The sequence below is a fragment of the Salvelinus sp. IW2-2015 genome, linkage group LG18, assembly GCF_002910315.2.
Source record: "Salvelinus sp. IW2-2015 linkage group LG18, ASM291031v2, whole genome shotgun sequence".
NCBI classification, from domain to species: domain Eukaryota; kingdom Metazoa; phylum Chordata; class Actinopteri; order Salmoniformes; family Salmonidae; genus Salvelinus; species Salvelinus sp. IW2-2015.
This window is the reverse complement of record NC_036858.1, coordinates 17,819,426-17,846,138: the sequence shown is the minus strand read 5'-3', so window position 1 is coordinate 17,846,138 and position 26,713 is coordinate 17,819,426. Positions and strand designations below refer to the sequence as shown.

Below are 26,713 nucleotides of genomic sequence, written 5' to 3'. Positions count from 1 at the left end.
TTTCACAACCATCTTCCTGAAATTCTAAGTTATAAAGGTTTTCATAAAAGGAATTGACAAATGTTGATATTGTAATGGGATTTTTGCATAATACATTAATAATTTTGATTGCCGTTATAGATTTTCTATTGTAGTTTCTCTTTTCAAGTGCAAAACAATAACTGGTGTTTCTTCAATCCATTTTGCTCTTGATCTGACAAAGGCACACTTTGCCAGATCCGTCTGAAGCTATTCTAATTCTTGTTGAATAGGTTTAAAGACTCTGCTTCTTGAGATACATTATCTTTCTTTAGAAAACTGTCAAGCTTGCTCAGCAAATATTTTTCTCTAAGGTACTTCAGGTGCTTCAGCTCTTTGGCACGTTTAATGGTGTAACGGCTGCTCTCCTCCTCTTCGTCTGAAGAGGAGAAGCATGGGTCGGACCAATACGCATCGAGGTATGCAGTCATAATGAATTTATTTAAACAAAACCGAAAACACGAAGAACACTTGAATTGATACAAAATAACAAAACGACGTAGACTGACCTAAACATGAGAACTTACAGACACACGAAGAACGCACGAACAGGTACAGACTACACAAACCGAAACAGTCCCGTGTGGCGCGACAAACACAGACACGGAAGACAATCACCCACAAACTAACAGTGTAAAACAGCCTACCTATATATGATTCTCCATCAAGGAAATGAATAACACCTGTCCCTGATTGAACCACTATAAGGCTAATTAACAATCACACTCCACATAGAACAAACACAGACTGCCCATCCCAACTCACGCCCTGACCAACTAAACACATACAAAACAAGAGAAAAGGGTCAGAACGTGACATAACCCCCCCCTCAAGGTGCGAACTCCGGACGCACCATCAACAAGTCTAGGGAGGGTCTGGGTGGGCATCAATCACGGTGGCGGCTCAGGCTCTGGGCGTGGTTCCCACCCCACCATAGTCAATCCCGCTTTTGTAGCCTCCTCCCAATGACCACCCTCAAATACACCCACCTAAATAAAGGGCATCACGGCAAAGGGGCATCAGCGGGACAAGGGGCATCAGCGGGACAAGGGGCATCAGCGGGACAAGGGGCATCAGCGGACAAGGGGCATCAGCGGGACAGGGGATCAGCGGGACAAGGGCATCAGCGGGACAAGGGCAGCTCGGACTGAGGGACGGCAGCTCGGACGAGGGACGGCAGCTCCGGACCTGAGGGACGCAGCTCCGGACTGAGGGACGGCAGCTCCGGACTGAGGGACGGCAGCTCCGGACTGAGGGACGGCAGCTCGGACTGAGGGACGCAGCTCCGGACTGAGGGACGGCAGCTCCGGACTGACTGACGGCAGCTCCGACTGACTGACGCAGCTCCGGACTGACTGACGGCTCTGGACGCTCATGGCTGGCTGACGCTCTGGACGTCATGGCTGGCTGACGGCTCGGACGCTCATGGCTGGCTGACGGCTCTGGACGCTCATGGCTGGCTGACGCTCTGGACGCTCATGCTGGCTGACGGCTTCTGGGACGCTCATGGCTGGCTGACGGCTCTGACGCTCATGGCTGCTGACGGCTCTGAGCTCTGGCTGGCTGACGGCTCTGGACGCTCATGGCTGGCTGACGGTCTGGACGCTCATGGCTGGCTGACGGCTCTGGACGCTGATGCTGCTGACGGCTCTGGACGCTCATGGCTGGCTGACGGCTCTGGACGCTCATGGCTGGCTGCGGCTCTGGACGCTCATGGCTGGCGGCGGCTCTGGACGCTCATGGCTGGCTGACGGCTCTGGACCTCATGGCTGGCTGACGGCTCTGGACGCTCATGGCTGGCGGACGGCTCTGGCGGCTCCCGTCTGGGCGACGGCTCTGGCGGCTCCTGTCTGGCGGACGGCTCTGGCGGCTCATGTCTGGCGGACGGCTCTGAAGGCTCGGGACAGACGGGCGGCTTGAAGGCTCGGGACAGACGGGCGGCTTTGAAGGCTCGGGACAGACGGGCGGCTTTGAAGGCTCGGGACAGACGGGCGGCTTTGAAGGCTCGGGACAGACGGGCGGCTTTGAAGGCTCAAGCAGACGGGCGCTCTGAAGGCTCAAGGCAGACGGGCGCTCTGAAGGCTCAAGGCAGACGGGCAGCGCAGGGCGCTTGGCAGACGGACAGCTCAGACGGCGTTGGGCAGACTGCAGACTCTGGCCGGCTGAGGCGCACTGTAGGCCTGGTGCGTGGTGCCGGAACTGGTGTACCGGCTGGGACACGCACCTGAAGGCAAGTGCGAGGAGAAGGAACAGGGCATACTGGACCCTGGAGACCGCACATTAGGCCTGGTGCGTGGTGCTGGAACTGGTGGTACCGGGCTGTGGACACGCATCACGGGTAGTGCGGGGAGCAGCAACAGGACGCACAGGACTCTGGAAACGCACAGGAGGCTTGGTGCATGGTGCGGAACTGGGTGGTACCGGGCTGGAGACACACACACAGGGCTAGTGCGTGGAGGAGGAACTGGCTCTGGAGATGCACAGGAAGCCTGGTGCGTGGTGTAGGCACTGGTGGTACTGGGCTGGGCGGGAGGTGGCGCCGGAAATACCGGACCGTGCAGGCGTACTGGCTCCTTGAGCACTGAGCCTGCCCAACCTTACCTGGTTGTATGCTCCCCGTAGCCCGACCAGTGCGGGGAGGTGGAATAACCCGCACCGGGCTATGTAGGCGAACCGGGACACCATGCGGTAAGGCTGGTGCCATGTAAGCCGGCCCGAGGAGACGTACTGGAGGCCATATATGTAGAGCCGGCTTCATGGCACTTGCTCAATGCTCAATCTGCCCGGCAGATACGAGGAGCTGGTATGTACCGTACCGGGCTATGCACACGTACAGGAGACACCGTGCGTGCGCTCTACTGCGTAACACGGTGTCTGCCCGTACTCTCGCTCTCCACAGTAAGTACAGGGAGTTGGCGCAGGTCTCCTACCTGACTTCGCCACATTCCCTTTTAGCCCCCCCCCCAAGAAATTTTGGGCTTGACTCACAGACTTCCAGCCTCGCTTACGTGCTGCCTCCTCATACCACCGCTCCTGGGCTGTGGCTGCCTCCTTCCACTCACGAGAGCGCGATATTCTCCAGTTTGGCCCAGGGTCCCTTTCCGTCCAGTATTTCCTCCATGTCCAGAAATCCTCCTTATTCCTGTAATCCTGCGTTGTAGTTGCTGCTTTTTCCCTCGTTGCTTGATCCTTTGTTGGTGGGTGATTCTGTAACGGTGCTCTCCTCCCTTCGTCTGAAGAGGAGAAGCATGGGTCGGACCAATACGCATCGAGGTATGCAGTCATAATGAATTTATTTAAACAAAACCGAAACACGAAGAACCACTTGAATTGATACAAAATAAACAAAACGACGTAGACTGACCTAAACATGAGAACTACAGACACACGAAGAACGCACGAACAGAGCAGACTACACAAACCGAAACAGTCCCGTGTGGCGCGACAAACACAGACACGGAAGACAATCACCCACAAACTAACAGTGTAAAACAGCCTACCTATATATGATTCTCAATCAGAGGAAATGAATAACACCTGTCCCTGATTGAGAACCATATAAGGCTAATTAACAATCACCACCCACATAGAACAAACAACACAGACTGCCCATCCCAACTCACGCCCTGACCAACTAAACACATACAAAACAAGAGAAAACAGGTCAGGAACGTGACAAATGGCTACAACTCTGACTTATATTTGAAGAATTGCGATCTACTTCCATGACCCAAGTCTTTTCTTGCAAAATATCTTGTGGTTAACAATTTTATGTTTCCAATGAAAATAGGATCTTTATGAAGTGTGTTGTTGAATTTCAATATCCTTGAATACCATTCAATTTTTTAGTAGCTTGTAAATTCAGGGAAATCAAGTGATGATCAGAAAAGGGAGCCAACTGATGATCTACATCTATAACAAATTGTAACAAAAACGTAGAAATTATAAATATTTTTGTTACATAGTTTTGTTGGTCCGGGTATACAGTTGAAGTCGGAAGTTTACATACATTAGGTTGGGATTAAAACTCGTTTTTCAACCAGTCACAATTTCTTGTTTAAAAACTATAGTTTTGGCACGTAATTTTTCCAACAATTGTTTACAGACAGATTATTTCACTTATAATTCACTGTATCACAATTCCAGTGGGTCAGAAGTTTACATACACTAAGTTGATGTGCCTTTAAACAGCTTTGGAAAATTCCAGAAAATGATGTCATGGCTTTAGAAGCTTCTGATAGGCTAATTGACATCATTTGAGTCAATTGGAGGTGTACCTGTGGATGTATTTCAAGGCCTACCTTCAAACTCAGTGCTCATTGCTTGACATCATGGGAAAATCAAAAGAAATCAGCCAAAACCTCAGAAAAGAATTGTTGACCACCACAAGTCTGGTCCATCCTTGGGAGCAATTTCCAAACGCCTGAAGGTACCACGTTCATCTGTACAAAACATAGTACGCAAGTATAACACCATGGGACCACGCAGCCGTTATACCGCTCAGGAAGGAGACACGTTCTGTCTCCTAGAGATGAACGTACTTTGGTGTGAAAAGTGCAAATCAATCCCAGAACAACAGCATAGGACCTTGTGAAGATGCTGGAGGAAACAGGTACAAAAGTATTTCACAGTAAAATAAGTCCTATATCGACAACCCGAAAGGCTGCTCCAAAACCCACATAAAAAAGCCAGATCATGGTTTGCAACTGCACATGGGGACAAAGATCATACTTTTTGGAGAAATGTCCTCTGGTCTGATGAAATAAAAATATATTGTTTGGCCATAATGACCATCATTATGTTTGGAGGAAAAAGGGGGAGGCTTGCAAGCCAAGAACACCATCCCAACCGTGAAGCACGGGGGTGCGCATCATGTTTGTGGGGTGCTTTTCTGCTGGAGGGACTGGTGCACGTCACACAATAGATGGCATCATGAGGCAGTAAAATTATGTGGATATATTGAAGCAACATCTCAAGACATCAGTCAGGAAGTTAAAGCTTGGTCGCAAATGGGTCTTCCAATGGACAATGACCAAGCATACTTCCAAAGTTGTGGCAAAATGGCTTAAGGACAACAAAGTCAAGGTATTGGAGTGGCCATCACAAAGCCTAACCTCAGTGCCATAGAAAATGTGTGGACAGAACTGAAAAAGCGTGTGCGAGCAAGGAGGCCTACAAACCTGACTCCGTCACACCAGCTCTGTCAGGAGGAATGGGCCAAAATTCACCCAACTTATTGTGGGAAGCTTGTGGAAGGCTACCCGAAACGTTTGACCCAAGTTAAACAATTTAAAGGCAATGCTACCAAATACTAATTGAGTGTATGTAAACATCTGACCCACTGGGAATGTGATGAAAGAAATACAAGTTGAAATAAATKATTCTCTCTACTATTATTCTGACATTTCACATTCTTAAAATAAAGTGGGGATCCTAACTGACCTAAGACAGGGAATTTTACTAGGATTAAATGTCAGGAATTGTGAAAATCTGAGTTGAAATGTATTTGGCTAAGGTGTATGTAAACTTCTGACTTCAACTGTAACCCTTTGCATCCAGATTGAAATAACAGAGAGATCCTTGCATAATGTTATGATGATTTTGAGAGCTTTGACTCATTCCAGGAGAAAAACTATCAGCATTTCGTTAAAATTCCCTGATAGAATCAGAAAAACCTTTGAGTATTTGTTGCGTCAAATCCTGTAATTTTCTGTTAAATTTGGCCAAAAGGGTCTTATTTGGAGCACGTGACTTATGTCCATACACATTACAGATGATGAAAATATAATTTTTAAGTTTAACCATTTCTGTGACCCATCTCCCATCCTGTGAAGATGTGGATTCTAGAATGTCGCCTTTAAACTTGTGGATAAGCATCAAAACACCAGAAGATTGGTTTGATCCATGACTGAAATAGGCCATGTCTCCCCATTGTGACTTCCAAAATTTCAAGTCACTTTCACATGAAAGAGTTTCCTGAAGAAGGATCAAATCTGTGTTATTGTGTTTACAATATAAAAATAAGGCTTTCCTTTTTGTAAGATCTCTCAAACCCCAAGCATTCAGGCTAACGATATTGAGTGAGTTGAAAACAAACTCCTGCATTAAAAAAGAAAGAGACACAAACTAGACAACAGATGTAGTAATGTGAACAATAAAGCAAAACAGTAAACCTTGACAGCGTTACTTCGACGGAAATCTACGCTCAGTTGAGGTGGTTAACAGTATAACAAATCTCTTTATTTTTTTGGTTGGCAAGTGTTCCTAAATTGTAGTTCGGACAGTACATTTACTCGTGGCACCACAGTAAATGTACTCTTGGCAGTACTCACAGTTCAAGTGTGGTTCATGTCATCAGAGTTAACCAGTAATCTTTCTTCTTTTGATGAACACGTGTGGGCCCTTGAACCCAGCCTTCTTTCCCTCTTGTCGTGCCTTTTGTATAAGCCGCCACAGTTTCTCCCTGGCAGTCTGATCCTGCGGTATCAGAGACTCTGGTTGCCAGAATACGTCACAAGCTTACAGTTGGATTTTTGCATGGAATCGACACTGAATTTCACTTTCAGTGTTTTCAAGTCTCTCACAGATAAGATAAGACGTTACAGTGAGCTCCTGTATATAGCGTAACAGTATGTTTCTGGATGTTAATTTTCAGTGTTTCTGTCCACTGCTCTTTCTCAGTATTTTTCTCATTGACATTCACTAGCTGAGCTACACATTGTACTTCACTCTGTTTCACTTCAATTGTCTCAACYAACATGTCCTCATTTCCTGCTGTTATCCCCTGTCTATGCTGTGAATCCTCAGATTTTCTGCCCGTGTGTGTGCGTGAGGAGCACTTTTTGGCATAATAATTTTTTCTGTAACATACTTTGCTTAACTGACCATATGCTGGACACTTTTTTGGTTCYTGTTTGTACCCACKACGTGAGCATTCTCCCTGTGATCTTTCTTTTACTAGCTGTGCACTGTCTTTGRCTAACTCATGAAGCATTATCAAATGGCTCTGGCTCACTTCACTAGCACGGCAAATGTCTATTGGTCTAGCTAGCAGGAGATCTGGTTCTCTGAGTAATCTGCCATCGAACTTGGTCATTTGTGATTCCGCACACAATTCTGTCCTGAGCAGTGACTCGGTATGTTGTTGAAACTTAGTCTTTTGCTTTATTTTTTAGATCAGTCAAATAAGCATCAATTGACTCTGTTTGTCCTTGCACTCTCGTAAAAAAGATATGCCTTAGGTATGTCCAATTTTTCCGTGGCTCACAGTACGTTCGGAAAAGCTCTTATGTCCAAGTCATCTACATCATTGTCAAAATTGAATACCTTGATTGCATCTTTCTGGCTAGCTGCAAGAATGTGGCACATTTCACTTTTTCGGATTCCTCTGAGATGCCACTGGCGATGATATAAGGGTTGAATTTCTCCATCCACACTCCAATTTCCCTCTAGGTTCAGAGTAGTTGGTGGTCTCATTTGTTCCATGTTTTGTAATGTTGAGCTTCCTTTGTATTACTTTTTACATCACACCACGTAATATATTAGCACACTGAGGCAGGGTAACAGCGCCACCCTCAGGCACTCCAGATAAGTACATGTACAGTACATTCGTAGAGTATTCAGACCCTTGACTTTGTCCATATTTTGTTATGTTCAGTTATTCTAAAATTGATTAAATAAAATGTTTTCCTGGTCAATTTACACACAATACTCTTTAATGACTAAGCGAAAACAGGTTTTTAGAAATGTTTGTAAATGTATTTAAAAACAAAAACAGAAATACCTTATTACATAAGTATCAGACCGTTTGCTATGAGACTGAAAGAGCTCAGGTGCATCCTGTTTCCATTGATCATCCTGAGATGTTTCTTTATTGGAGTGCACCTATGGTATTTAAATTGTTTGGACATGATTTGGAAAGGCACACTCCTGTCTATATAAGGTCCCACAGTTGTCAGAGCAAAAACGCCAACAGCCATGAGGTCGAAGGAATTGTTCGAGCTCCGAGACAGGATTGTAGACAGCAAAAAATGTAGACAGCATTGAAGGTTCCCACAGTGGCCTCCATCATTCTTAAGTGGAAGAAGTTTGGAACCACCAAGACGCTTCCTAGAGGGCCGCCCGGCCAAACTGAGCAATCGGGGTAGAAGTGCCTTGGTCAGGGATGGCTCCAGAGTTCCCCTGTGGAGATGGAGAACTTTCAGAAGGACAACCATCTCTGCAGCACTTCACCAATCAGGCCTTTACGGTAGAGTGGCCAGACAGAACCACTCCTCAGTAAAATGCACATGACAGCCCGCTTGGAGTTTGAAAAGAGGCACCTAAAGGACTCTGACCATGAGAAAGAAGATTCTCTGGTCTGATGAAACCAAGATTGAACTCTTTGCCTGAATGCCAAGCGTATGGAGGAAACCTGGCACAATCCCTAAAGTGAAGCATGGTGGAAGCACATCATCCTGTGGGGATGTTTTTCAGAGGCAGCGACTGAGAGCTAGTCAGGATCGAGGGAAAGATGAACGGAGTAAAGTACAGAGGGATCCTCGATGAAAACCTGCTCCAGGCACTCAGGACTTCAGAATGGGGTGAAGATTCACCTTCCAACAGGACAACGACCTACACACACAGCAAGACAACTCAGGAGTGGCTTTGGGTCTCTGAATGTCCTTGAGTGGCCAGCCAGAGCCCAGACTTGAACCCGATCTAACATCTCTGGAGAGACCTGAAAATAGCTGTGCAGCGACACTCCCATCCAACCAGACAGAGCTTGAGACTCCCCAAATACAGGTGTGCCAAGCTTATAGTGTCATACCAAGAAGACTCCAGGCTGTAATCGCTGCCAAAGGTGCTTCAACAATGTACTGAGTAAAGGGTCTGAATACTTATGTAAATGTGATATTTCATTTTTTAAATTTTGTATTTTTTAGCAAAGTCTAAAAACTGTTTTTGTAATGTCATTATGGGATATTGTGTGTAGATTGATGAGGATTTTTTTTTAAATGACAGAGTGGACTAAGTTTTGGCCCGACTTTTTTTTAAATCGTGCTTGGCTCTGCCCACCTCCTTGCTTGTTCTGCCACTATGACTAATTTGTTGCCATTGAAACGACAGTGGTTTAGCTATACAAGTCTTTGCTAATGTTAGCTAACGTTAACTAGCTCCTAGCTAATCAATATCTGTTTGCATTTATTGATTTACCTCAGCTTGAATACAACCATATAGTAGCTATCTACAGTAGCCTAGGTTTGTTTCGCATACACTTCTTATGACTGGCAGCCTGGTGAAAGCAGCTGTGTTGTTGCCGAGCAACCGACCCGGTGTTAGAACTCTGAGCGTCGGCTAAAAAAATGTTAGCTTTGTCAGAAATGCTACYAAAAGGTAGCACATCGTTGGTTCTTAATGGACAGAAATGAGCAAGTAAGAGCAATAAATTATACGTTTAATTAAATCTGTTGCCCCTACAAACGTATTCAGTCCGAAAGGTCCGCAAGTCTAATTGTCACTTTATGGACGCTGTAGTCTCGTTCTCATCCAATGCCTAAACATTGAATTAATTCTGGGCAAAAAGTTGTCTGAAAACCCTAACATGCTGACCACACCGCTCGCGCGTATGTTGATTCTGTCCCCCCACACCAGACGCGATCAGGACACGCAGGTTGAAATATCAAAATGAACRCTGGACCAATTATATTAATTTGGGGGACAGGCCGAAAAGCATTTATGGCAATTTAGCTAGCTAGCTAGCTGTTGCTAGCTCATTTGTCCTGGGATATAAATATTGGTTTGTTATTTTACCCGAAATGCACAAGGTCCTCTACTTCGACAATTAATCCACAGATAAAATGGTAAACCAAATTCGTTTCTCGTCATCTCTCCTCCTTCCTTCAGGCTTCTTTTTCTTCTTTGGACTTTATATGGCGGTTGGCAACCAACTTTACGGTGCATTACCACAACCYACTGGAGAGTGGACCTCAGTTCATCTTTCAATCACCCATGTGGGTATATGCTCCTAAAAACCAATGAGAAGATTTGAGAGGCAGGACTTGCAGCGCGTTGAGCATCACCAATAGAACCAATATCTATTTTAGCACCCGGCTACACAGACGCTCGCTGACACACGCGAGCAGTGTGGGTGCAATAATTGAATAACATGTATGTGTACATTTATTTTGCAATGCTCGCGCACGCGATGCGAGCAGTGTAGTCAGCATGTAATGCTAATGGCCCTGTTAAAAATCCAGTATATGGTTCTTGGTAATGGACTGGATGGCTCATGACGAGAGGTGAGAGTGTATTGTGTACCTCCAAGCAAATTGATTTGCTAGTTTTTTATTGAGATTGGTGTCATATTGGCTTAGATATGATGGTAGGGAGATCTGAATTTAACATTGAGCTTCAATCAATGCCTATGTAATAGAATAGGGAGATAATGCAAGTCTTCAGGTCTATGGCAAGGTTACTCATCATGCAAGCATAGTTCATCAGGCCATCTGCAATACAATCCCACTTACCACATTAAAAGACAATACAGCACTACAGCACTATATAACTGAGTAATAGAGGAGGAACATTTGTTTGCTTACCTCTTGCCACTGTCGAGATGTACTTGACATTCCTGTGGACAAGTTCCATGTTGCTGGTGTCAAACTTAACACTTGCTGTCACGGTGAGTTGAGCTCTGAGCWGATCCTCGACAGACTTCCATAAAGCATCGACTTTGTCCCAAGTGTTTGAATCTAACCCCCCTCCAATCAGAGCCACATGGTCCCACCCAAAATATTGCAGTGTCCTAACTAAGACCTCTCCACTTCTTTTAAGGGGGGGCACAACTTTGATGTAAGTATCGTAAACGGCAGTATTGTCCATCTTGGAGGACTGTCCGACAAAGCCAAACATCGGGATGTTCCAAGTAGATGCAATAAGACCAGTGACCTGTAAAACAAAGAGTAAAATTATTATTATATTCATAAACATTGTTCATGTTTGCCCGTGCAAAATGTATACATTTTAAAGGATACTACAGTGCCTCCAAAAGTGAATACATAGTCATTAGGGACTGTTCGATAATTACTAGGGGGGGGGGTCCAAAATAGTGTAGGGGGGTGCAACATGTTTTTTTATTTGGGGAGGGTTGCGTGTTTTTCTTTTGGGCACAGGGGAGGGATGTGCATTTTTTCCCTGGTTTAAAATTCACAGTTTTGCAGGTTTTCCTATATAATTTATTCCAACCTAGCCAAGTTTASCCATATACCTTGGTTTGACCATTAGAAAGTGTTCTCTGGGACAAGTGTTCTGTCACCGACCGGTCCGTTGTTGAATGAATGAATTTCTCTCTTTTCTCATGTAGGCTACATTTATAATGCATCAGTACTGCAATGTACTGTACCAATGCATCACCACCAGCTACACACTCTGGCCATTCAAACTTCCCCGCCAGTTCATTGCCAAATATTTAACAAACAAGAGTACTTCTTGTCCTCAAACATTAGTTTGAAAAATTCCTCAAAATAAGTGACCAAACTATAGGCCTATTCAGTGCTATTCAAGTCCAATGCAGCCATTTTATCGCAAAATCAAATAATTTTTGGGTAACAATTAAGTACCTTACTGTGACTGTTTCAATTAAAATGGTCAAAAAGAAACAAAAATAGCTTCTTAGCAAAGAACAATTTCTGAAGTAAGAATTTTGCGAGGACTTTTTGGGAGTGGTCTGAGTAGGGAGGGGAAAACTGAAAACTAGCTGTTATTGGCAGAGAGGTTTTGAACCTAGTGATGTCACCAYGCAGGCCAAAACTCCATCCCACCAAAACAGGCTGAAATTTCAGGCTGTCTTTTCAAACAGCTCTTACACTAAAAGGGCATTATCATAATTTTCACAATTTCACAGTATTATTCCAACCTCATAGTGTGGAAAAAATATATAAAACACAGGTAAATAATTTTTTTACTATACCGGGCCTTTCATTTGTAAATTGGGAGGTGCAGGAACACAAAGTGAGCACAAGASGGGGTTGACCTGGGGGTTCAGAGGTACCGGAATGCATGAGAAAAAAAAGTTACCAACACAATGTTCAGCGGACAAATCACATTAGGCAACTATCTATGGTAGACTTACTGTAATGGACAGCAATCTCTAATGCACATATTAATTCAAAGCTTTGTAGATATTACTACAAAACATACATAAACCCAATATTCAAGCCTGAACCTACCGGAGTCCTTCCTACATGAAAAATATTTGATGTGCCCATGCCAGAATGATAAAACATGATTTTGCCGTTATACATATTACGAAGAAAAACATAAAAGCCCATAGATTTAGGATGTCTTTGGTAAATATTTAGTCTACTGCAAAATTAAACAAACTCCAGGAATCCTTTTTGACTGTGAACTGTATTATATGATGCATATACTGTATGGAATGGGTAGGTGCTATCTATGAGCATAGCCACGGAAAGGGTTGTTGCAGCACCCCCTGAAAAATCGGAATGAAAAAATAACAATTAAAATTGTTGTTCACATAAGTAGTGCACCGAGCCTTTAATGGTCCTGTGTTAGTGGACCGATATATCCGTCTGCAGTTCTGTGCACAATAAGCGTTTTCTAAACAGTTTCTATAACTTTCATATATCAACCAAAATAAGTTCTATACATTTTCCGTACCATAACGAAATGGCTCTAACAGGTACTGTACATCATACAAATTAATCATTTCCATTGTTAAAAGTAAACCAAGCACATAGGAGCTACATGTAAAACGCAGGACACTTAGCCTGAATTAACGCACCCCCCATCCCCTCCCGATGCAATATCTTGGCACGACTGAAGAAAATGCTGATAACATTATGATTGAGTCATATATTTAATCCATTATACTATGGGTATCTTTACATGCTAAATAATTAAAGAAAACAGAGAGTATGCACCCAATTCCTTTTATTTTACAGGATAATAATGGTGCATGAAGCAAACATGGAATGTGGTAGACTAAAGGTGTCTGTTTTGCAGGTAGCCTAGTAGTTAGAGCGTTGGGCCAGGAACCGTAAGGTTGCTGGATCGAATCCCCGAGCTGACAAGGTAAAAATCMGTTGTTTMMCTCCTGAGCAAGGTATTTAACCCACTGTTCCRTGGGCGCCTGAWGACGTGGATGTCMATTAAGGCAGCCCCCCGCACCMCTCTGATTCAGAGGGGTTGGGTTAAATGCGGAAGACACATTTCAGTTGAAGGCATTTGGTTTCATCCTTCTCTGTCCCCCTGGTGCGGTGCAACATTTCTTATTCAGCCTCAGTAGCATGAATTCCTGAAAATAGTCAAATTACATTTAGATGTGTATGGGACAGTTTTCAGATTTGATCTGACATTTTGAAATTTGCTTCCTCATTAGAAACTGTGGGAGAGAGTGGGGTAAGTTGAGACAATTTTTACATTCAGCACCCTCCATCAAGGGAAATATATTATTATTTCTAACAAAGATATCTACGTATACACTGAGTATACAAACCATTAAGAATAACTGCTCTTTCCATGACATAGACTGACCAGGGGAATCCTGGTGAAAGCTATGATTACTTATGGATGTCACTTATTAAATCTACTTCACTCCGTGTAGATGAAGGTAGGAGGCAGGTTAAAGAAGGATTTTGAAGCCTTGAGACGATTGAGACATGGATTGTGTATGTTTACCATTCCGAGGGTGAATGGGCAAGACAAAAGATTGAAGTGCCTTTGGGAAGTACGTGCCAGGTGCACCAGTTTAAGTCAAGAACTGTAACGCTGCTGGGTTTTTTACCCTCAACAGTTTCCTGTGTGTATCAAGAATGGTCCACCACCCAAAGGACATCCAGTCAACATGTCACAACTGTGGGAAGCACTGGAGTCAACATGGGCCAGCGTCCCTATGGAACGCTTTCGACACCTTGTAGAGTCAATGCCCRGARGAATTGAGGCTGTTCTGAGGGCAAAAGGGGCAGTGCAACTCAATATTAGGAATGTGTTCCTATATTCAGTGTATTTCAGGATGTTGTGTATACCTGGAAATAATCAGAATTCATGTAAACATTACAGTTTTGAAAACATAGCTTGTCCATAAAAAGTGGGCTCTTGGCACAAGAGGCATGTATGGGGTAAGTTGAGCTGCCTACAAAAACAAAGATTACCACTACCTTTTAAAAACCATGTCTATTTTTATTTCCCAATCACAATCGCTTTTTGTCTTTTATTCCCTAAGGTCTAAGGGCCCAGGTCTGAGTTTCTACGAATCTAACATATGGAATTGCTTTACGGTCGTCATACCAAGGATCATTTAGCTATTTTATTTAGAATTTAGAATTTTTTAAATACAAAAATTATTTGATGAAACGTTGACAGATTCATACATGGAAAAACAGTCAAAAAATAAATTGAAAGGAAGTATGTTTTGAAGTGTTTTACCTATATCTGAGAGATATGAGAAAGCTCAGAATATATATATTTTGTATTTATTTACTGTGGAATTATCCGTTTACCTTTGACGTGGCAATGCCCTAATCACTTCCATACATTTTTCGGCCGGTACCGGGTTACCTTCAGACGAGTCCCGTGACACTTGTGGGGGTCGTAGAGCAAAGAGGAGAGCACCATCGTGTTCGTGAGAGTCTCATCTTTTCACAGASATACATATTAGTGAGTTGCCCAAACTACACATGACTTTGTGACAAGACCACTTCAAATTAGTGGATTTGGCTATMTCAGCCACACCCGTTGCTGACAGGTGAATAAAATTGGGCACACAACCATAGACAGCCATAGACTCCATAGAAAAACATTGGCAGTAGAATTGCCCGTACTGAAGAGCTCAGTGACTTTCAACTTGGCACCGCCATAGGATGCCACCTTTCCAACAAGTGAGTTCATCAAATGTCTGCCTTGCTGGAGGTGCCCCGGTCAACTGTAAACGTCTAGGAGCAACAACGGRTCAGCCACGAAGTGGTAGGCCACACAAGCTCCCAGAACAGGACCGCTGAAGCGCGTACAAATCGTCTGTCCTCGGTTGTATCACTCAATACCGAGTTCCAAACTGCCTCAAGAATCAACGTCAGCACAAGAACTGTTCATGAAATGGGTTTCCATGGCCACGCAGCCGCACACAAGCCTAGGATTACCATGCACAATGCCAACCCTAGGCTGGAGTGGTGTAAAGCTCGCTGCCATTGGACTCTAGAACAGTGGAAACTTGTTCGCTGGAGTGATTAATCACGCTTCACCATCTGGCAGTCCGACAGATTAATCTGGGTTTTGCGGATGCCAGGAGAACGCTACCTGCCTGAATGCATAGTGTCAACTGTAAAGTTTGGTGGAGGAGGAATAATGGTCTGGGGCTGTTTTCGTGGTTCGGGCTAGGCCCCTTAGTTGCAGTGAAGGGAAATCTTAACATTGCAGCATACAATGACAATATAGACAGTTCTATGCTTCCAACTTTGTGGCAACAGTTTGGGGAAGGCCCTTTCCTGTTTCAGCATGTCAATGCCCCTGTGCACAATGCGAGGTCCGTGCAGAAATGGTTTGTCGCCGACTGCGAGCCAGGCCTAATCGCCCAACATCAGTGCCCAACCTCACTAATGCGCTTGTGGCTGAATGGAAGCAAATCCCCGCAGCAATATTCCAACATCTAGTGGGAAGCCTATCCAGAAGAGTGGAGGCTGTTACAGCAGCAAAGGGGGGACCAAATCCATATTAATGCCCATGATTCAAAAAGCAGGTGTCCACATACCTTTGGTCATGTAGTGTATCTATAGCTTAAACAGGTTAAACAGGGATTTTGATGGGGATTTATTTATTATGCTAAATCGATTTCCACGGGGGCGCGAACATCGACTCTAGGGTTAAAGCATCTTTTAACACTGGGTTAACACCTAACAAACACTTTGTACTTTTTAAAAACACTTTTAACATAGGCCAGGCCCTGCCCTCTAACCATTTACCATTAGGCAACATCTTTTCAATGTATTTCTTTAGTCCTGTCCAGACCGGCGATATTTTGGGGTCGATTTTTGTTCTCCTCTGTGAAGGACGAAACCACATGGAAAAAGTGGTAAGCAAGTTAGGTCCAAAAAACAGATTCCGGGACTGTCTGGACCTGATCAAATCTGAACCAATCATAGACGTCTGTGTTTTAGCCACATCAAGGCCGCTCCGGAACGGACCAATTCTGATTCAATCATAGATGCCTATATTTGTTTCAGATTTGGTCCGGTCTTGATTTCAACGTCCACAGACGTCCGGTCCGGACCAGCCTATTTGGGCCAAACAAAGACATGTATAATTGTTTCAGATTTGGTCTGGTCAGTACAGGGCTTGATTTGTCCAAACATAGACGTCTATGTTTGGTTAAGATTTGACCCGGGCCCGGCCGGCCTTCATTTCAATGTCCACAGACATCCGGTGCTGACTGGCCTATATTTGTCTCACCCTGGGGGTCTAGAACCATTTGAGTGCAGCGTTGTGTGTGATTGGCGGCCAGCTGGCTTGGGTCACTGAGATCTTTTGTTGTCTGTCGTCATCCACAGCACCGTTCTGGAAGATATGCCACCTTATTTATCTTCTCTGCCTCCTGCAGTATATGAGAGAGAGAGACCACGATGCCAGTCGGCAGGCATTGCCACGGGCACCTGCAGTGGCTTCAGCTGCTGATGGATGGCGGGTGTCAGGGCTGACACAGAGGGAATTTTTGCATACATGTAGGTGCTGTTAAGCTAAACCACCTCTGCCACTACTTCTTGAACTATTTGAGGAACACCTTGTTTCCATAAACCTTTCCATACTTCACTGTATTCCCCTCCTCGTGTGTAAACCTACCCGTGAGTGGCATGCTGTTGGACAGGACGACATGAAAGGGGACTTGGCTATCTCCTATTTCTGTACCGTCAGGCAGCTTGATGTTCAAGTATAGCTACATTAGATATAGCTACATCATTGTCCACCTAGTTACTGTAGTGACTAACTGTAGTGACTAACTGTAGTGACTAACTGTAGTGACTAACTGCAGTGCAAATCATTGACTTTGTAGACATTGAATAAGATGAACAATAGCTACCATTTGCAGAAAGGGGTAAAGAAAGCAAAGAAGACAAGCAATTTTTTTAGAGCAAAAAAGAATAGCTACTGCAATTGTTGCTGGTATTGTCCTGGCTAGCTAACAACAACAACAGCTAGGGCAGAAATTGGAAAGCTCTCACCTTCCTATCACAAGTTAAAGCAGCTTGATATGATGGTGTCCATCCGTCTTGATTTCTCGGACAATAGCTAGCTCTAGCTAACGTTAGCCAGCTAAATTTCACTCTTCAAAGAGATAATGTGCTAGCTAGCTAGCGAGCTTAAGTAAATAACTGGCCAATTACATAGCAAAGGTTCCCTATTCCAGACTGTAGATAGATACTAACTACAGTGCCTTCAGAAACTATTCATAACCCCTGACTTATTCCACATTTTGTTGTGTTACAGCCTGAATACAAAATTGATAAAAAAATAATAATTCCTCACCCATCTACACACAATACCCCATAATGACAAAGTGAAAACATGTTTTTAGACAGAAATATCTCATTTACATAAGTATTCCCCCCTGAGTTAACACTTTGTAGAAGCACCTTTGGCAGCGATTACAGCTGAGTATTTCTGGGTAAGTCTCTAAGAGCTTTCCACACCTGGATTGTGCAAGGTGTGACTATTTATTTTCAAACATCTCAAACTCTGTTAAATTTGTTGTTGATCATTGCTAAACAATCATTTTCCGGTCTTGACATATATTTTCAAGTAGATTTTAAGTCAAAACTGTAACTCGGCCACTCAGGAACATCACTGTCTTCTTGGTAAGCAACTCCAGTGTAGATTTGGCCTTAAGTTCTAGGTTATTGTCCTGCTGCAAGGTGAATTTATCTCCCAGTGGTCTGTGGGAAATCAGACTGAACCATGGTTTCCTCTAGGATTTTGCCTGTGCTTAGCTCCATTCATTTTCTTTATTTATTCTGAAAAACGTCTTAATTATTCCATTAAAGCATACCCATAACATGATACAGCCACCACTAAGCTTGAAAATATGGAGAGTGGTACTCAGTAATGTGTTGTATTGGATTTGCCCCAAACATAACACTTTGTATTCAGGACAAAAACATATTTGCTTTGCCATCTTTTTTGCAGTAATACTTTAGTGCCTTGTTGTGAACAGGATGCATGTTTTCGAATATTTGTATTCTGTACCGGCTTCATTATTTTCACTCGGTCACTTAGGTTAGTATTGTGGAGTAATTGTAATCCTATCACAGCCATTAAACTCTGTAACAGTTTTAAAGTCACCATTGGCCTCATAGTGAAATCCCTGAGCAGTATCCTTCCTCTCTAGCAACTCAGTTATGAAAGACGCCTGTATCTTTGTAGAGACTGGGTGTATTAATACACCATCCAACGTGTAATTAATAACTTCACCATGCTCAAAGGGATATTCAATGTCTGCTTTTATTATTTTTACCCATCTACCACTAGGTGCCCTTCTTTGCGAGGCATTGGAAAACGTCCCTGGTCTTTGTGGTMGAATCTGTGTTTTAAATGTACTGCTCGACTGAGGGAARTTACAGATAATTGTATGTGGGGGATACAGAGATGAGGTAGTCATTAAAAAATCATGTTAAACACTATTTCACACAGAGTGAGTCGATGCAACTTATTATGTGACTTGATAACCACTTTTTTTTTTTACTCGTGAACTTTTGTCATGGTTCCTCCTGGCACCAGAGGGCAGCAGAGACCTCAGGGTGTGTCTTATTTCATGATTGTGTCCCTGTTAAAAGAGGTGTGTTTTCTCAGGTCCTTTGCAGAAGCTTGAATTGTTAGCTGTGTGCATTCGTTTCCTGAATGAGTTTTCTAGACTTAGTGTTTGCTGTTTTTTCAAGTATACTGTGATCCTGCYGCTACCYTATCTCAGTAAAGTATTATGTTTATCCTTAACCKCTGATTCCTCGTCTGGTCTCTTCTCTGCACCTGGGTCCAACCTTACCATYTCACAGCAAGCTTCTGCCACAACATGGACCCAGACGAGATCACCCAGGTCCAGAATGTGGTAGCCCACTGTTAGGACGGCAGCAAGAACAGCACTCCCAAATCTCCGGGACCCTTCAGGAACTTGCCGAGTCCCTCCAACCACGGCACGCCTCCAACCCAGGAGGTGCCAATGCCCAAGTCTCATCATCCAGTGCTACAGARGTTGTTGTGGTTCCTGCAGGGAACCTGCACCGGGAACCCAAGATCCCAGCCCCCAAGCGGTATGACGGTCACCCGGGAAGGATGCAAGTGGTTCATCACTCAGTGTTCTCTGGTGTTCGAGCTACAGTCCTCCTCGTTTCACACCGATCAGGCCATGATCGCCTACATCATCTCTCTACTCTTGGGTAAGGCCCTGGTGTGGGAAACGGCGGTGTGGGAACAGCAGCCACCATCTTGCAGATCCATAATGCCTTGCACTGCTGAGCTGGCGATGCGTCTTCGACCACCGAGTCGGAGGACGAGAAGCGCTCTTTCGACACCACTCCAGCACAGAAAGCACTGAGCTAGGCTGAAACACCTGCATTTTGGAGCTGCTCACTCAATAAAGCAAAAAAAAGAGACAATGTTTGTATGCGGCATTAACTCAAATTTTTAACATTGTTTGTAAACTGATATGTGACACATCTATCTATATACAGTACAGTACCAGTTAAAGTTTGCCCACACTACTCATTCAGGGGTTTGTAATTAATTTTGACTATTTCTACATTGTAGAATAATACTGAAGACATCAAAACTATGAAATAAACATAATGGAATCATGAAGTATCCCCAAAAAATTAACAAATCAAAATACATTTTAGATTTGTCAAAGTGCCCCCTTGCTTGATGACAGTTTTCACAAACTCTTGCATTCTCATCATTCAGCTTCACCTGGGATGGCTTTTCAAACAGTCTTGAAGGGAGTTCCACATATGCTGACGCACTTGTTGGCTGCTTTCCTTCACTCTGCGCGGTCCAACTCATCCCAACCATCTCATGGGTTTAGGTCAGGTGATTGTGGAGGCAGGTCATCTGATGCAGCACTCCATCACTCTCCTTCTTGGTCAAATCAACCCTTACCACGCCTGGAGGTATGTTTTGTTGGTCCATTGTCATTTTTAAAAAACAATGATTCAGTGCCCACTAAGCACCAAACCACGATATGGAGGATGCCGCGTATCCGCTGCAAAAACGTGCTGTCAAAGTACCAGTATCTGGTGTGCCTTAGAATTCGGACAATAACTCTGACAGTGTCACAGAAAAGTCATCCCACACATGCGGAGATCATCCCATTCACCATACTCTGGTCTAACAAAACACCTGTGTGGTTGATCAGAAATCTCCAGATTAGGACATACATTAGACCAAAGGACAGATTTCCTCACCGGTCTACTGTGGTCTCTCTTGCTTATTTGAGCTGTTCTTGCCATAATATGGGACGTGTGGTCCTTTTACCAAATACGGCAGTAACTTTCTGTTTACCATTCTACCTTGTCAACAAACAAGCTGATTGCTCAAACGCATTAAGGAAGGAAAGCAAATCCTCAACTTAAAATTTTAACAAGGGCAACACCTGTTACTGAAATTGCACATCCAGGTGACTACTCCATAGAAGCATGAAGCTGGTGGTGAGATGTCCAATGGTGTGCAAGCTTCATCAAGGCACAGTGGCTACATTTGAAGAATCTCAAATCTCAAAAATATTTTGTGATTTGTTACACTTGTTTGTGTTTACTACATTATCGGTTCTTACTATTACACAGCTTCAAAAAATAAAGGTGAAACACTAAAATAAACACATTGCTCTAGACCTGAGGAATGAAAATGATATGAAACTAAAAATCAACACAAAAATATATCAATTGGAAAATTCAATTGATCCACCCCATGGTAGGTCTGGATTTGGATCCACTCAAAATTAAGTGGAAAACCGACACTAAGGGCTGATCCCAATCAATGTCAAATGAGGCTCAGTAGTGTGTGTGGCCTCCACGTGCCTGTATGACCTCCTACACGACCTGGTGCTGCTCCCTGTAAAGTGGAGGTGGCGGATGCTCCTGAGTATCTCTCCCAGACCGGACCTAAATGATACCCGCCAATCTCCTGCGACAGTCTTGGTGCAACGTGTGGCGTGTATGGATGGCGTCGAGACATTGATGCCTCAGATGTAGTCTCAATGTGGATTCAGGTCTGCGGTAACGGGGCGGGCCAGTCATAGTAATCCAATGCCTCCTCTTGCAGAACTGCTGAACACACTGCCACGTCGTTGTCGATTGCTCACACATGCAGTAGCAACCTAGCATTTGTCTCACAAGGTGCTTGAGAGTAGTGAACCTCAGGCCAGCCGACACATTATGAACCGGTCGAGAGTCATTGGGACTAAGATCAGGCACTCTGGCGGAGCACATGGAGGGCTGTGCGGCCCCCCAAAGAATGCCACACCCAACCAAACTGGACCACCGCCCAAAAGTCGCGGTCCATGTGGAGGATGTCTTTAGCAGGCAGCAAACGTTCTCTCACGGCGTCTCCAGACTCTGCCTTCAGCTTGTCACATGTGCTCAGTTGTGAACTCCTGCTTTCATTCCTGTTGAAGAGCCAGGGCGCCAAGTGGCGATTTGCCTAAATCTTTTGGTGTTCTCTTGGGCAAAATGCCAAACGTCCCTGCACGGTGTTGGCTGAATGAATCCCGCATCTAATTCGACCTCAGTGGACGGTGCGGCACCTCATACCACCATACAGTCATGGATTTTGCTCTTCCTGAACTTTGAGCAACCATGCCACCATTGTCTTTTAGTCGGCCCCTGCCATGGAGAGTCATTTTTGCAGGGTCTGGCAGTGCTCCTCCTGCTCTCCTTGCCAAAGGCGGAGGTACGGTCCTGCTGCTGGCTTGTTTGCCCTCCTACGGCCTCTCCCCAGTCTGTCTGTACTGGCCTGTCTCCTAGTTAGCGCCTCCATGCTCTGGACACTACGGCTGACAGACACAGCAAACCTTCTTGCCACAGCTCGCATTGATGTGCCATCCTGGGATGAGCTGCACTACCTGAGCCACTTCTGTGGGTTGTAGACTCCGTCCTCATGCTACCACTAGAGTGAAAACACCGCCAGCATTCAAAAGTGACCAAAACATCAGCAGAAGCATAGGAACTGAGAAGTGGTCTGTGGTCACCACCTGCAGAACCACTCCTTTATTGGGGGTTCTTGCTAATTGCCTATAATTTCCACCTGTTTCTATTCCATTTGCACAACAGCATGTGAATGTATTGTCTATCAGTGCTGCTCCTAAGTGGAACAGTTTGATTTCACAGAAGTGTGATTGACTTGGAGTTTTGTGTTGTTTAAGTTTCCCTTTATTTTGTTGAGCAGTGTATGTGTTATTTTGGTCTGGTCCGGACCAAATCTGAACCAATCATAGTTGTCTATGTTTGGTTCAGATTTTGTCCAGTCTGGACCAGCCTTAGATTGGCCCAACATAGAATCTACTTCCGAACTTTCATTCAAGAACCAAAAATGTGCCTGATTTTTTCAACGTCTGGAAAATACGTACGTCTTCAGCCTCCTGGCCTCTCCACAATTTTGCAGATGTGCAAAACAGATGTGGTTTTCTCTACAGACTCTACCCGGCATTTAAAGCTTGAAGAAACACATAATATTATTGCGTGTGGGGTGTTGAATGAGCCTCTCAGCTATTAAACTGTGCCTCTTTAAAACCCATGTGTGTCGATACCACAAGCTAGCAATAACAACACAAAATAGAGAAAGAATGGAGGATGTGAATCTGACATGTCAACTTGATGGGTGTACTTTCATATCTCCCAACTTTTTCAATGTTTTGCGAGCACTGAAATGGCATATCAGGGATGTGACAAAAAAATACAATGTCTATTAAACAGTTATCCGAAGTCATCTTTCACATCACATTTGTACAGAAAACATAAATACTTGGTGGAGCACCCTGACTATGGGGATAGGGGTAGGCCCACAGGTAGTGGTAATCTGCATCACACTGAGACCATGCCTAAGCACAGTTGTGAGGGTGCAGGTGTAGAGATAAAAGACACATTTGTTGCCGTTGACAAGGAGGAGGAATATTTGGGAGGAATATTTGAATAATCCTTTCTATCTTAGAATACAAGCTAAAATYCTGTTATCGGCCACCACCAGTCAAACAATAATACAGGAGTTCCGATAAATAATGATGGTATGGCATGCACTATAAAAAGTTCATGAACAACTGACAAAACTGAACACTTCAGACAATGATATCAGACAAATCATGAATGGCTTATCAAAAGAGAATCTACTGAAAAAGAATAACGGGGATCAATATTATTTTTTTTTTAAATTCCAGCATTTTTTGTACATGGTCTCCCCATTTTAGGGGACGAAAAGTATTGGGATAAAATATGTGTTAAAGTAGTCAAACGTGTAGTATTTGGTCCCATATTTCTAGCACCCAATGATTACATCAAGCTTGTGACTCTACAAACTTGTTGGACGCGTTTGATGTTTGTTTTGGATGTGTTTTAGATAATTTTGTGCCCAATAGAAATGAATAGCAAATAATGTATTGTGTCATTTTGGAGTCACTTTTATTGTAAATAAGAATAGAATATGTTTCTAAACATTTCTACATTAATGTGGATGATACCATGATTACAGATAGTCCCGAATGATGAGTGAATAATGATGAGTGAGAAAGTTAGATGCATAAATATCATGGTGAAATGGAGACTGTTGAAAAGGCCATACAGAGGGTGCTGCCAAAACTGGAGGAGTCACTGCAGACTTTATTAAATMAACTAACTAAAGTTGGAGTGGAAGAGCCACAAGGCCTGTATTTGGTTAAGAGGAGGACATCAAAGACATTATCGCACCAATTCACTGTAGTTAAATGATCCATGCCTTCAGGGGAAAAGGCTTGTGATAGAAGTCAAATAAATAAGTCAGAGTAGCAAATACTGCCGTTGTACACAAATATTTGTGCGCGCTACTATGTGTGTGAATAGGCTGAACTCTGAACCTGATAGTCTGGGACGTAATACTATGGAACTCTGTGCCCAGACCAGAGGGGTACAAACAGCCTGTYAAGTTGCTGTTTGTGCTCCCTCATATTTTATGACCTGTTACTACTTCCCTTATTTTCTAGATAATGGTGCTCAAGAAAGCCGGCAGCCAACTCCCTGTGTGTAATCCCCTGCTGTCTCAGACAGCCTCAGGCACAATCTACTCCCCAAGGRCTGCTGTCTGGTTGGTGGACAGTTTCAATGTCCCGTGGGACAGGATAACGATGGGTAAAGACCAGAGAAGCAAGATAGKCTACACATGATTAGAGTTATTGTAAATGGAATCCAAAAGGTTTGCTTGAACCCTACACGCAACCAATGTGCAGTAATTACCAAGGCAATCATGCAAAAACACACTGACAGCTTTCTCGACTAAACAGAAGAGGGGAATTGGTTTTGTTAATGCAAAAAAAAAAAAAATGAGTAGAGAACAAAAACAGAACTAATACGGTTGCCCGTCTCCGAAGAAAAAAGCGCACTAACACTAAAGAAATCTAGGCCAAACCTTCAAATTGTGCCTAAACGGACAGCTACAGTTTGGCTGCATTAACTGGCAGCCTGAAGATCTGCCAGATGAAGAGACGCATGACTCCATGGAAGAGGATGGAGATGGTCAATATTTTTTCACGAGAGGCGCCCCAAAGGTGCGGACCAAAGAGTGGAGGAGCTCATGCAGATCACGTATGCACAGCAGAGTGAACTGCAATGGCGCAGTGGTGCAGTGGTCTGAGCAGCAGGTATGCACAGCAGCACTGCGCAATAAATGGAAGCCCTTCACCGAGCATAGAAGAACTCAAAAAGCTATGGCCTTTTCTGTTTACTTGTTTTTGGTTCACCACTTCAAGATCCACACAGGGATAGAGATGAATTCACAAATCGAAAGGTTTCGATGYAGCAAGGGGGTAAAGATGGAATTGTAAAATAATGTAGAGACGGGGACAGGGCATGCCCACTGGGCACAGACGTCAGTTCAACATCTTGTTTTGATTTACATTTGGTTGAGTTTTCAACTAATGTGAATTCAATGTGAAATCAACAAAAAAATTCAGTGTCATTGGAATTAGGTTAAAAGTTGGGTGAAAAAAATACGAAATGCACTTACGTTGAGGACTTACTGCAAATCCAAATCAGTTTTCCACGTTGATTCAACGTCATCACATTGATTTTTTGGGTTGAGATGACGTGGAAACAATGTTGATTCAACCAGTTTTTGCACAGTGGGTAGGTACTATCTTGGCAATGATGGAATACTCCCAAGAGAATGAAYGACAACTATTTATTCTGTTTGATGCAAGTCGTTTTCTTTATTTATGTAGTGATAACCTTGAGATACAGAAAGATTCAATGTTTTAAGTCTTGTTGATATGAAATTTGTATGATATTTTTTGTGTTTTGCAGGTCACCAGCAGAYGCAGAATTTGTCATTTTATTCATTTATAATATATTTATTCAGCTTGGCATATCAAGTTGCTATTAGAGTGGTGATAATAACATGTGTAATTAAATGATAACTGTAGAATGACAGTAAATGCACGTTTTTCAGGCGATTCRATTTTGACTGCCAAAAAATGGTTGTTGAAGGGACAATTTCCATTAACCCAAGAGCCCTCCCTTCAGACTGTACTGCATCGCTGTCAATCTTTGCATCCTACTTTGTGTTCAACATAGAGCATCAATAGTCAGCCTCCATCACCTTGGAATTCATACAAAGGTAAGTGTATGCATTATGGATATTTACAGATTTGTAATATGACGTGCAAGTGATGCGTTCCTACGTCCTAGTTTCATGTTCATGTCCCTGGTCTTTTGAATGGGCTTGACGATTACATCATCAAATTCATGAAAACGCAATCACATAAGATATTTAAAAAATCATATTCGTGTTTGTGGGTAATTTATTTCTGCCAGATGCCCTTCATTTAGTTTTTGCGCTGAAGACCATTGCTCTACATTTTTGCACATTGAAGACCATTCAGAAAGGCTACAAAACTAACAAAACTTACAAGGCTACTTGCCTTGTCTCTCATTTGCATAGTGTATAAAATGTAAGATGTCCCTTTACATGACCAGTTCACCAGCGACAAATTGAAGAAAAATAAATTCAGCAAAACCTGATGTGATTCACTTCTTTGCAAATTCCTTGTCAGGATCAACCCTGACAAGTTATAGATGAGAGGCAGAAACGGCAAGCTAGTGCAGAGGAAGAGTTCTGCCATCAACCCCATGTGCTCTTATTGATGCAAAAGATTGTGGGATTTGTCTGGACAAATGAATAAATGCAGGTAAGGCTTCATCTCTTTTTCTCTCTTCCCCTGCCTTTCCCCCTCTCCCACTGCGTTCCTCTCTCTGTGCACCCCCTCTATCTCCCTCTCCTACGATTGTGCCCCCCTCGCTCTCCCCTATCTTTCTTCCTTCGACTCTGTGGAATTTTTCTCCCTCTCTCGCTCTTTCTCTCTAATTTGATTGATGGCTAATTGTATACTATACTTTTCTTTTCAGGTTTCAGTGACCAGACCTACTTTTTTCCAGTGGTGTAAAGTACTTACAGTGCCTTCGGAAAGTATTCAGACCCCTTGACT

At 43.7% G+C, this 26,713-nt stretch overlaps 1 protein-coding gene across 1 annotated transcript in view; it reads right to left on the bottom strand.

Moving 5' to 3' along the window:
- The window catches only part of gucy2g (guanylate cyclase 2g), a 96,096-nt gene that overhangs the window by 50,438 nt on the left and 18,945 nt on the right, over positions 1-26,713 (bottom strand). The window contains exon 3 of the mRNA XM_024007202.2: positions 10,599-10,947. Within this exon, the coding sequence (XP_023862970.2) occupies positions 10,599-10,947 (349 nt within the window). The remainder of the gene's footprint in view (positions 1-10,598; positions 10,948-26,713) is intronic.